This window comes from Macrotis lagotis, chromosome X (genome assembly GCF_037893015.1).
Source record: "Macrotis lagotis isolate mMagLag1 chromosome X, bilby.v1.9.chrom.fasta, whole genome shotgun sequence".
Taxonomy (NCBI): domain Eukaryota; kingdom Metazoa; phylum Chordata; class Mammalia; order Peramelemorphia; family Peramelidae; genus Macrotis; species Macrotis lagotis.
The window spans coordinates 250,250,787-250,263,288 of NC_133666.1; the positions used below are offsets into that span (position 1 = coordinate 250,250,787).

The 12,502-nt window shown below is 31.2% G+C and overlaps 1 protein-coding gene across 3 annotated transcripts in view; it reads left to right on the plus strand.

Moving 5' to 3' along the window:
* Positions 1 to 12,502, plus strand: part of TENT2 (terminal nucleotidyltransferase 2) — a 78,676-nt gene that overhangs the window by 19,640 nt on the left and 46,534 nt on the right. For all 3 annotated transcript variants that reach the window (XR_012472046.1, XM_074204283.1, XM_074204284.1), the window contains exons 8-10: positions 638 to 707; positions 5,026 to 5,102; positions 5,516 to 5,644. Coding sequence is in view for 2 of the 3 variants with exons in the window: in XM_074204283.1 (XP_074060384.1) it covers positions 638 to 707; positions 5,026 to 5,102; positions 5,516 to 5,644 (276 nt within the window). In the remaining variant the exon portion in view is untranslated. The remainder of the gene's footprint in view (positions 1 to 637; positions 708 to 5,025; positions 5,103 to 5,515; positions 5,645 to 12,502) is intronic.

Consider the following 12,502-nt stretch of genomic DNA (forward strand, 5'->3'; position numbering starts at 1 on the left):
GTAGATTAAATATTAGATGGAAGTGTAGAGATGAACCCTAGACTGAATGGTTCTCCATCTTCTCTTATCATATATGACTTGAGACAAGTTACTTTCCTTCTCTAATTTTTACTTTGATCTGTAGCTTTGACAATTATAATTATTAATTATTAACAGTTATTAATAAACCTACTTACTAAGTCTTGTAGATGCCCTTAGATATTTTGTGACCATGATAGCAGATGCATAAATAATGACTACTTTTGTTTTAGAATGAAGTTAATAGAACTTAGGAAGTGAGGAAAATTATATTAAGAAAAATCACAATGAAATACACTTGAGTAAATTTTTCCTTAATTTTGTCATGATGATCATAGAACATAGAATCAGAATTCTTAGAGAAAAGACAGGTTCCTATACCGGCTTTAAGGGTAAAGGAAATTACAAGACTTTAAGGCAGTGCTAAGAGACTTCTGAGGAAGGAGAGGTCACTGTCATCTGTGGTTGTGGTTTGGTCCCTTAATCTCTCAAGACTCTATGATTTAAAAAAAAATATGATTTCAGTTTTATAAATACTTGAATTGTATGTGAGAAACTTAGAGTACCAAAAAGTATGTCAAAATATTTAATATACACTATATTTTTCTTATTTCTTCAGCAGACTACATTGAGAGACCTCAGCTGATTCCAGCAAAAGTGCCAATTGTGAAATTCAGGGATAAAGTCAGGCAAGTAGTTAGCAAACACTGCCTTTTCATTTGCTTTGAATCTTTTTGTAGATAATTTGTTTAATTGTAATTTTTATTTGCTGTTGATGGATAGCTTTTTTGAAATTTTTTTTAGGGTTTCCTTTTTATTAAATCTCGAGTACTCCTTTTGTGTAATATTTAAGTAGAGTACTTTTGTTTAAAGAAAATTATTCAGTTGTTCCCATCTGGTTTTTTTGTGAATTAGATACTTTCACCAATTTGAAAAAGTGTCCACATAAATTAAATTCTTATTACAATATGTTCAGTTACCTAGAACTTATAAACATCCATCATCCTGTTGTATACCTTTATTAAGAACAAAATTTTAAGGAGAAGAATTTTTAGATTACAAATAAAAGCATCCCTTCCTTAGTTTTAAATAAGTTGTAAAAGCAGGTCTAGTTTGAAAACCCAGAATGACATATGGAGTCAAGTTATGTCATTTACTGGAGATTTTTATGTCCTATAATTTACCTTAGTCTAGTGATAGGTTGTATCTTAGATGGTGAGCTAGACCACAGCACTAAGAAGATTAAGTCACAGGTGTAAATTTGCACTTGGATTATATATACCTGAGTCCTAGTCTCATATCTCAACATTGGTTATGTACCCTGGTCATAATAGAACTTAGTAAGACTGAAAAAAAAGATGATCATTGTGAATTAATTATTACTAGTAAAAATTGCAGTCCAAAGGCATCATCTTTATTTTAGAATATATTGGGAAATTCATTAATTGGTAGCAGGAAGGATTTTGGAAAGATTTGAGGCTAATATTTTGATGCTTATATTTGCTGTTTGATATGAATTATTACTTGATTAAAATTTTTTTTTCTCTTCCTGATTCATATAATTTGCTCTGATGTAAAAAAGAATGCAAAAGAAAATGAATAATTTTTACTTAAAGTTTTGGAACCCCAGATTGAATTTTTTTTGTTTGGCCTGCATATAACTTGTATGTCTAGGAATGATATATTGTTTTTTGCAGACATAGAATTGATTTAGTTTATGCAGCATATATAGCCACCTTTTTTTGTACTTTATTTCTAAGTATGAGATGAAATTGATGGAAAGTGTATATTTCTGTATGTTTTAAAATTTTATTTACTTAAGGAAAAAGGGGCTAAGTGACTTAGCCAAGGTTGCACAGCTAGGCAATTTTTAAGTGTGTGAATCCAGATTTGAACTCAGGTACTCGTGACTCCAGGGTGGTACTCTATCCACTGTGCCACCTAGTTGCCCCTGGAAAGTGTATATGACTAAACAAAGACTGTAAGCTATTCTAATATAGTATTCTTATCTATGCCAAATTTTTACTAAATACACTAAGAAGCTGTCTTGAAGTAAAACTGACTTTTATTTCAAAATAGAACTTTTATTTGCTTTAACTCATTCTTTAATTCATTTCTTTCCCACTCCTTATGCATTTCCATGTATTATAGTTTGGATACCACAGGTTTTAGTCATTTAATCTTGGATCATGATAAAGAATACATTTAATTAAATAATTTCAGTCATTTTCATGTCATTACTTGGTTTCCAGTTTCAATTTTGTGTTTGATGCTGTTTTAATAGACCAGGTTTTGTACATTAGTTTTGTTTTTTTTTTTTGCTTTAATTTTTAGGTACCAGTATATGGTTTAATTTACTAACAAAAGTAATTGCTTATTTTCTTTTATTGCTGTTTTTGGTTTTTGCAAGGCTATGGGGTTAATTGACCCAAGTCCACACAACTAGGTAATTATTAAGTGTTGGAGGTCACATTTGAACTCAAGTCCTCCAGACTTCAGGGCCAGTGCTCTATCCACTGCGCCACCTAGCTGTCTGTTTTTTTTTTTGTGCAAGTCAATAGGGTTAAGTGACTTGCTCAAGTTCACACAGCTAGGTAATTATTAAGTGTCTGAGGTTGGATTTGAACTTGGGTCTTTCTGACTCCAGGACCAGTGTTCTATCCATTGCACCACCTAGCTACCCCTAGTGCTGCTTTTAAGATGTATACCTGACTTATACCTGACTTTTATATAAGGAGTAGGAATCAACTCTTTGCTATGCTGCCATTGTTTGCAGGTCTTATCATTCTTATTAGCTTCTTGGCATCTTAGTTTGCATGTTGCCATTGCTTTAATAAAATATTTTCCCTTTTGTGTCTGATTCTGCTTTTCCTACCCAGAAGTCATGAGCTATTTTGTTTTGCTTGATGAATTAATTTGTTATTCTATTCATTTGGTCATTATAATATATTGGCAGGAATCTTTATTTTTACTCTGAATGATATTTGCCTCCTTATTTCCATGGTTTTTAAAGTATTTATTTTTATAGTTAACATATAGAATACATCAGAGTTCAGACATAGTTTACTTAGAATTATATTTGCAAATCCTTGCTCTAATATTGGTTTACATGGATAAAATTTACATGTAATATATTTTTATACTTTATTCATCTTTTTAGTTGTGCCCTTTAAATCCCACATGTCCCAGTAGGTACATATTTGGAACATTACTACTGAAAAATTCTAAAATAATTTATATTTAAATTCAAACTAAATCTTACTATTAAAGAAAATACTTTTACAAGGAAAACTTCTATAATAACTACATTTATAACTCAGTTCATTTATTTCCTTTTAAAATTATTTATGAAAAATATAAAGTCAGCATATCTATTCACTTTGTAATTCTTTTGATAAAATAATCTAAATTTTTTTTTAAAGAACTTAACGTTGGATATGGGTAACTGAACTTACTTTAGGAAATATTTACATTGGAAGTATTTCAAAGTATAAAGCAGGGATTCTGAAACCAGTGTGCATGAAACCCCCTATTCCTAGGAGCCTTGTTAGACTTCAGGCTTTCCATGAACCTGTGTGGGGAGAAATTACATCTTTATTCTTACTAACTTCCAATAGAAAATTAACATTTCCTTCAGTGGGAGCAACAAGCATTATTTGGAAGTCCATGATATAAAAAAAGTTGTAAAACTTTTGACATAAAATATCATAAGTTTTTTTAGTCACTCCTTTGAAGATTTTATTATAATTTTTTGTCCATTGATTCTCATTCATTTTTCATACATGGTATATTAGTGTGTTCCATTCCGATTCTGTTTTATTTGCATTGTTTTATAAAATATAAAAAGTCATTTTAAGTTTCTCTCTATTCATACTTGTTACTCTGGATTGTTCAATAATATTCCTTTACATTAATGCACCGTAGTTTTAGGAGGCTGTTTCCAAATTTTTATACTTAGGAAAAAATCTTGTGACAATCACTAAAAAGCTAACTTTTTTTTTGTAAATTTTAATTTTTTGTAACTTTTAAATAAATTTTATTTAAGGCAGTGTAGTTAAGTGACTTGCCCAGGGTCATACACCTTGGCAATTATAAAGTGTTGAGCTCGAATTTGAACTCAGGCCTTCCTTGTTCCAGGGCTGATGATGCTCTATCCACTGCACCACCTAGCTGCCCCCAATTTTTTGTAACTTTTAAATTACATTCCCCAAAATGAAATGATTGGGTGTCCGGCTACAATTATTTCTGTAACTTTGTATCAAAAAATTTACTTTTTCCCTCAATAATGAATGAGTGCTTCTGTTCTTCCCTACCTTGCCAGCATTGATTTTCATTATTTGCTTTTTGGCAGCCTGATGAACACCTGAATTGTTTTAACTTTTCTCTCTTTATTAGTTAACTTAAACATTTTTTCATATACTTTTAACAATATTTGTTTCTTTTCTATCTTTTTGATCATTTAGTCTAATAAAGTGATTACCAGTATAATGCAATTCTAGTCAAGCAATAAAATGTGAGCATCTTCTTAAGCTTTTTTCTATCTAAGTTTTGCCTGTAAGTTTTATAAATTCTTTTTATACTTAATAATAGCAACTCATCTGTTTTTGATTTAAGATTTTTAAAGCACTTTGTTTGCAACAACTTTGCAAAGTAGGGCAGATATTATTTTCTTGATTTTATAGTTGAGGGAACTAAGATTTAGAGCCGTAAATGATTTGACTTACGTTTCAAAGCTTGGAAGTGCTAGACCCACAGCCCAATCTGTGCCCTCAAGAAGTATTTCCATCCCATCACTATGTTAGGGAAAGAAGAAATAATGAATTAAAAATTTAAAAACTGATGTATTCACTTTTTATTTATTTTTAATCTTTCCTTGATCTTAAAATTACAGCTCTAGGAGCTCTGGTTTCATGGTAGATTACATGTTAAATATTAACTCAGTCATTAGGGAGTTGATATTTTTTAAATTGTAATTTTGATTGTTTGATCATCTTTTTTTCCCTTTAGTTGTGTGGAGTTTGACTTGAATGTAAACAATATTGTAGGAATAAGAAACACATTCCTCCTCAGAACCTATGCATATCGTAAGTTTTCTCATTTTATTTCTATTTATGAGTTTTCTTTTTTCTTTAAAATGTAAATGGTCTTGAGCAAAAATTTTTCTGATATTCATTTATATATATTATTTAAACAATTTTTATATTTGTTTACATATTTTATCATGTATTATCATTTACTGTTCCCATATTAGTTTGTTATTCTGAAATAATCTGCTTCAAAAGTTTAATTAAAGCAAATCTGTTTTAATTGACTGATTTTTTTTTAAGGGCTCTTCAATTTGAAAATTAGTCCTAGAATATGTAGTGGCAGAGTTGTTAGAGTGCATAGTGAGGTATGAAATTTGTGGTCAGAGTGCTACTTAAAAGTTACATAAACATGCAAAGTAATTTCATTATCTTTTTCTTTCACTGTTTTTAATTCTTAATTTTACTTACAGTTGAGAGTCGAGTTCGTCCCTTAGTACTGGTGGTCAAGAAGTGGGCAAGTCACCATGAGATAAATGATGCCAGTCGTGGCACATTAAACAGCTATAGTCTTGTACTGATGGTTTTGCACTATTTACAGAGTAAGTACAATGGGTTATTCTTTTTCATTTGTTGAAACTAAAATGCAGTTAAACTTCATTATGATGTCCTCTGCACTGACCTTTACCATATATTAGAGACATTTTCCAAAAGTCTTATTTAAGGTTACACACCTTATATTACATTGGATATATTGCTAAAAATAACTTCCTGGAAAACATAAAGAAGTTTGACTGTGTTTTTTATTCTTTCAGTTTCTCTCACTTATAGCCTCTTTTTCATTAGAAAGAATTTTACCAGTGTATCTGTAGTGAATTCATTAGGTTGAGGCAAATGCATGCTCAGGTGGCCCATTCAACAATATGCTCAAGCACCAGTCATCTTAGTTCTTTTCATGCAGGGCAAGAGCTAGATAATATGTCTGTGAATCTATTTAGGAATTTTACCCCACAATAGCTTTAGAAATCTTTATTGTTTTTTTGATTCATTTATTGGTTTTAAAGTCTCTTGCAGAGTGCTAATATTCTATGAGCTTGTGAGATCACCAGGCTTATTTATTGTAAGACTCTTGGGTTAGATGAGAATGAAAAGTCCAGTTGTGTTAAGTTTTTTGGTTTTTTGGGCAATTCTAACACAAATCATTACTTTTGACTCAGTTACAGTAGAAACAGCTTCTGGTTAAAGTAATAAGTAAATATGAGTTTGTGCTTTACACTATTAAAAGTCTAATGAAAATTCTGTTTTGTATTGAAAACTTTTTTTAAATAGGATTGACTGATGTTCAGATTGGAATGGCAACTTTTCTTTCATATAGTTGTGCTCAACCTTAGAAATAGTTAGCAATCAGACTCATCTTAGAAATACTGTCAACTGAATAACAGTTTTTGCTTGATTACTTGGACACGATATTTCACTTATTTTTTGTGGACCTTACTTTTGAGAGCAGGGTAGTTAAAAATAATTCACAAAGTTTCGTACATTGTTGTGTTTATTCATTAGGTTAATTTGACCTGATGAGCTACTGTTTTTTTTTGCTTTTGCTTTTTCCCTGAATAAAATTATATCTATGACCTTTTTTTGTTGTTGGAAATGCTGCTGCATTTCAGTATTCTTATATACAGATGTTTATGTTTTCTTTCAACCTTCTTTGGCTAAGATAGCTTTACTTTGAATTTTTTAATCTTTTCTATTTAACTTGCTAAATACTTGTTAGAGTTTATTAGTTAAATTTTTTTTCCATCAGGTAGGAAATTGGACTAGATGTCTCTAGACCATGAGTCATGAGACTTTGAACCGTGATATTAACTTTGGTAATTGTTCATCTAGACCGTTATAGAAAGTGATTGTAGGGAAAAATTCTAGGAAGAAATATTATAAATATAGGTTGTACTAGTAGTAGTTAGGGTCGACTAGAGATACTTGAAATTTCTACCTATGTGTCTTACCTCATCTTTCATACTAGAGTGCAAGTTCCTGGAGGGCAGGAATATGTTTGTGTACCTCATCATTTCCATCTACAATATCTTGCTTACCAGTTAGGAGTTCAGTAATTGTTGGGTAATGAGAGAGAATTGAGGTAAGGAAGTTATTTGGAATGATGTTAAGGGAAAAAAATAAGAAATGATTAAGACCTGGAAAATAATGGTGACTATAGAAATAAAAATGAAGAATTAATCTGAGTGATGTTGCAGAGGAAGCACCAAAGGCAATGATGGGAAAGTTTGAATAAGGTTCTGAGTTTTGTGGGGATGGTTTTTATAAGAGTATTGGATATACAAAATTTATATGCTCTGTAGGCAAGGGACAGATCACAAAAATTTGTTGAGATAACCTCTATAGAGGTTTGATGATAAGAGAAATTGCCTAGAGTGGTGATTAGTGATAGAAGAGAGCAGTGGGTTAAGGATTGAGCTTGGGCAACTCCATATATTAAAAGACTGAGAAGAAAAAATGGTAGCACTACATAATATAGAAAGGATAGTTAAAAAGAGAGGAAAAAATCAGGAAAAGTGTCTTAGAAATCAAAATGAAAATAGATTTGCAGGAAGAAGTATCAATGGCAAAGGCAGAATGAACACTGAGAAGAAAGCATTAAATTTAATAGACATAAAGTCATTAGACCTTAGAGAAAGTTTAAAAATGGGGAAATTTTAGACACCTAATAATTTATGGCACTATTCTTTACATAAAGGTCTGGTTCAGTCTTGAGTACCAAAACATTTATAAGATTTAAATAAATTGTCCATAAACTATTTGATATTTGTTAGTATTGATGGTTTTACTTTAGTAGATAGGAGAAGAAATTTCTGATTACATATTATGAATATATTATTTTTGTATCACTGTTTTAGTATTATAGTTCTAAAATCAATTAAGAGATTTAGAAATGTATTTCTAATATAAAAATTCAGCAAGTAAATTAGATCGAATAAAATCAGCTATGTGATCCCAAATTCTATAATCTGATAACCTGAAGTATTTTCTTGAACAAAAAATTGGTCTGTTCACTTTACTTGACCTAGAAGCATTTTGTGTTTGATTACCATTGGTCAAATTTTCATTACTTCAAAAAATCTTTTTGAGAATATCACATTGATTTGTGAGAAATATTTTTTACACCACTCCCCAGTTACTCATTTATTATATGTAATCTTTTAGCAAGCTAGAATTCTGTGGAGTCTAGTAAATCATATGAATATATTTATTTTGGAAAATATTTTGCTGCCAATTAATTTCTGTTCTGGTAATTTTTGGAAGTTTGGTGTCATCTGTGTCAATGAAAGTCTTAAAATAAAAGCCAGTTCAGCTTTCCTTTTTAAAATTGAATTATAATTTTTTTCTCTTATTAAACTATGGTCTTACTCTTGGTTATATGTCAATTATGTTTTGGAATTTTAAGACATACAACAAAAGCTAGGGCATTTTGAAAGTCTTAAAAGTATATCTTTTAGCAATGATTCTGAACACTTGGATTTTTGAAAAGTAACTTCATATTAAATATAATTACTTGCATTTATGATTGTGAACTAGAGAAAGGTTTTTTGTTTGTTTCTACCAGATAGAAATGGAACCTTAAGTCCATTGCAGTAATAATGATTTTTTAATTTTTAGCAATGTAGCAGAAAGAATTGTGGTAAAGTTTACAGCTGTTTGACAACTTTGTGTGCTTATGCAGTGTCTCAAAAGTTTTTGGACATCATTGTATGATAGGGAGATACGAAATGTATTTTTTATCTGAAACAGTGTTAGTTTAAGACCATCCCCAAAATAATTCCCAACATTAGGCAGTTTGATTCTGTGGAAAGAATCTGTAGTTAGAAGATATGGTTCAAATTCTCTTTCATTACCTTTATGACTTTAGACGGAACATCTGACTTCATTTTCCTCATCTCTAAAATGTAAGTGTTTGTTGACTGAGTAATTTTCTCAGACCCTTTTGAACCCTAAATATTTGATTCTTTGAATTTGAATCTATACTTGTCAGTTATCAGATGATGTTGATGGACTTAAGTGAAAATTCTTTTGAGTTGGGCAGGCATATTTTATGCATGTGTGTTTTTCAGTTCTAATAAAATCTAGAAATGTATTGTCTTGTTGACATATTTCCCCCAAAGACTATTTGAACCATAAACTTTTGTCTGTCATAGGTAAATAAAATGAAGCCAATTTTATATGACAGAATAACTTGGTAATATTTTTACTTTTATGGCAATGCATATTTTTTCCATTGGTTCAGTCTGCCAAAGACACATATTGAAACTTTGTAATGGTTTTTTTTGGAATTTTTTTTAAATAGATTTAAAAATTAAGATTTGCTTGAACAATTCAAGGAGACATTTTGTAGAAGCTTTTTTCCTTCAGCTTTCTCTTCCCTCCCTCCAAATCCTTCTGCTTCAGTTTAAGTTAAAGATTGTATTCAGTGAAACTATTGATCACCTCTCCCTCAAGGGTAGCACTGCTTCTGATAATTTTGAAACTAGAAGAAACAGCAGCCGGTGTAACATGGTAGGAGGACTGGATTTGTAGATTTCATTGGTATAGGAAACCTCCAAGATGAGAAAACTGCCTCTAAAGATGGAGATCACAGGTCCAGGGTTCCACTACAAACTCAGGCTTAGTTATCTAGAGCAGAGGTATCAAAGGTAGTGTTCTCTTCACTTCCCAGGGAGCCAGAATCAGTTTAAAATATAGTTGGAAAAAATAAAAATATAATACAACATAGATAAGGTTACCTTGTGGTTCTCTAAGATAATATTCAGCATTCAAGATTTCATTTCTGTTTTGATCATGATACCATTGACCTGGAAGTTGAAGTTGACTTGTCCAGTAGTCACAAGAGTTTTAAATCCTATTCTTTCTGACCTTGAAGTCGGTTCTTTATACACTGTAGCTGCCTCATACAACAGCCCCCCAAATGATGTCAATATTAAAAAATAATAGCTAGAGTTAACATAATGTTTTAAAGTTTGCAAATACTATATAACTCATTTTATCCTTTCAGCCACCCTAGGAGATTAGTTACTATTATTGTCCCCCTTTTTTTTTTTGTTTTGTTTTTTGTTTTTTTAGGTTTTTGTAAGGCAAATGGGGTTAAGTTGCTTGCCCAAGGCCACACAGCTAGGTCATTATTATTATTAAGTATCTGAGATCAGATTTGAACCCAGGTACTCCTGACTCCAAGGCCAGTGCTTTATCCACTACGTCACCTAGCTGCCCCTTGTCCACATTTTATCAATGAAAAAACTGAAAAACATTCATGACTTGCCTCAGGTTACTTAGTTAATAAATGTATGAGGTTGGAGTTGTTCTATTCTCTGAAAGTGGACCTTTGTTCCCATATTCTGTGCTTTCAGAATTCTGTTGTTATATCACAGTCATCCCTTCTCCCCAATTCTTTGAACCCTTGGAACTAACCACAACAAAAAAATTTAACAAAATCAGAAAATCCTTTCTTTGGAGCTAATGTGTAACTTCTATTTTTTTTTTTTGTGCAAATTAAACCAATGTCAGTTGGAGTTAGAGACAAAAAAAAATTAAGAGTTACTTTTTCTGCTTGGGGGGGGCTAACAGTATTGATTATTGTATAATAGAAAAAGTACCACTGAAAGTTGTAGTAGATAATAGACCAGACTTTGACTTGGAAATCACAAAATAGATTATAGTTCCAGTTTTGTCATCAGCTAGCTTGTCTGTCAGTGAAGAATTATCAAGTATCTACTCTATGCCAGTCACCAATCTAAGCTCGGGATACAAAGAAAGGTAATCAGTAATCCCCGCTCACCAGGAACTCCTTGTCTAATGAGAGAGACAACATGAAAAAAACATTGGATAAACAAGATATAGATAGGATAATAACTTGGAGATAATCAGTAGAGACATGCCACCATCATTAAAGGGGATCAGTAAAACCCTTTAAATTGATTAATTGCTTTGTGATTCAGTTTCCTTGTCTGTGAAATGAGGAATTTGATCTAGATAATCTTAGTAAGATTCCTTGGTTCAAACTTACAATGGTTTTTCTTTTACTATATGTAAAAGAAGAAAGTAGCAACTTCTAATACAGAGAAAGTTAAATTGAGTGTTTTCTGTGACCATTTTAAATAGTTTGACATGATATTTGGAAGTCTATGACTTAAAATAGCTGGCCCCACCAGCCCCTTAGAATGTGAACCACAGCATCAGGAAAAACTGAGATGTTTTGATTCATAATTGAAGATTTGGATTTAATTGTTTAAGGGAAAGTTAAGATGATACCAAAATGTAGCTTAAGCATCTCTTTCTTTAAATGGTATTCTAAGAAAGTTATTTTAAAAATAGCGGTGTTTAATAATTCTTCAGTTTATTAATTAGCAAGTTATAATTTTAAGTAGTTTGGAAAATTCATAGGCATTAATCTGTGGAGACTTTACAGAGCTCTACCTGAATCTTGGAAAAATGCACTCCTTTGCATTTCTGACCCATCATTACACTGAAAACTTGCAGGTTCAGCATTTTTAAGAGGAAACTTATGAAGGTTGTATCTGCAAATGTGAAGTTATGAAGTGACAGCAGATGTCACAGCTAGATTCTCCTTAGTATGTGTGTACTTAACTTGGAAATAATTTAGGCATTTTTGGAAATATTTAGTTCTTTCAGATTATTTACCAGAGTGAAATTACTACTGCATTGGACTAAATGCATACTCCCATTATGATTCTGTAGTAATTTACTAAATAGTACCCTAACCAGAAAGACTTAATGTACCTTAAAAAATGCTGACTTTATTTCCAAGAGGCGGTGAATAGTTGTGAGAAACTTATGTTTCTAAAATGTATTATATCTCATTGATAGAAAAATAGTTTGGTATTAGAACACTGTCATGAGCAGAATAGATGACTTGGAGTCAGGAGGCTAGAGTTTTTGTTCCTATAGTGACATTAATTTTGTGAACTTGAACAAATTAAAATGGAGGTTTTGTGTGGTGTGCGAGCATGTGTGTATGCGTGTGTATTCTGTTAGCTGTTAGGTTCTGAAAATAAATGAGATAATACAAATAAAAATTTTTGGATTTTAACTTATTGTTAGAAACCTCAAAGAAGGTGATGGGCAGTTTATGTCATAGCAAAGAAATTTTTTATATAATGAAATGACCCAAGGAAGTAGAAGAGATGTATCGTAACATCATGTCAGATGGAATGATAGAAGGAGGGGATATTTTGGGATGTTTTAGAACTTTTTTGGGGGGATTTTTTTGGGATGTTTTGGGATAATTTTTATAGGACTTAACTTTACAAATATATTCCTTATGGGTTTTTGATTACTAGGTAATCAGTTCCATTCTTAATTTTTTGATCCCATCTGTATAATTCTTGATTTGTCCTTGGAAGAAGCCTATAACTTTAAATCTAATTATTTAAATT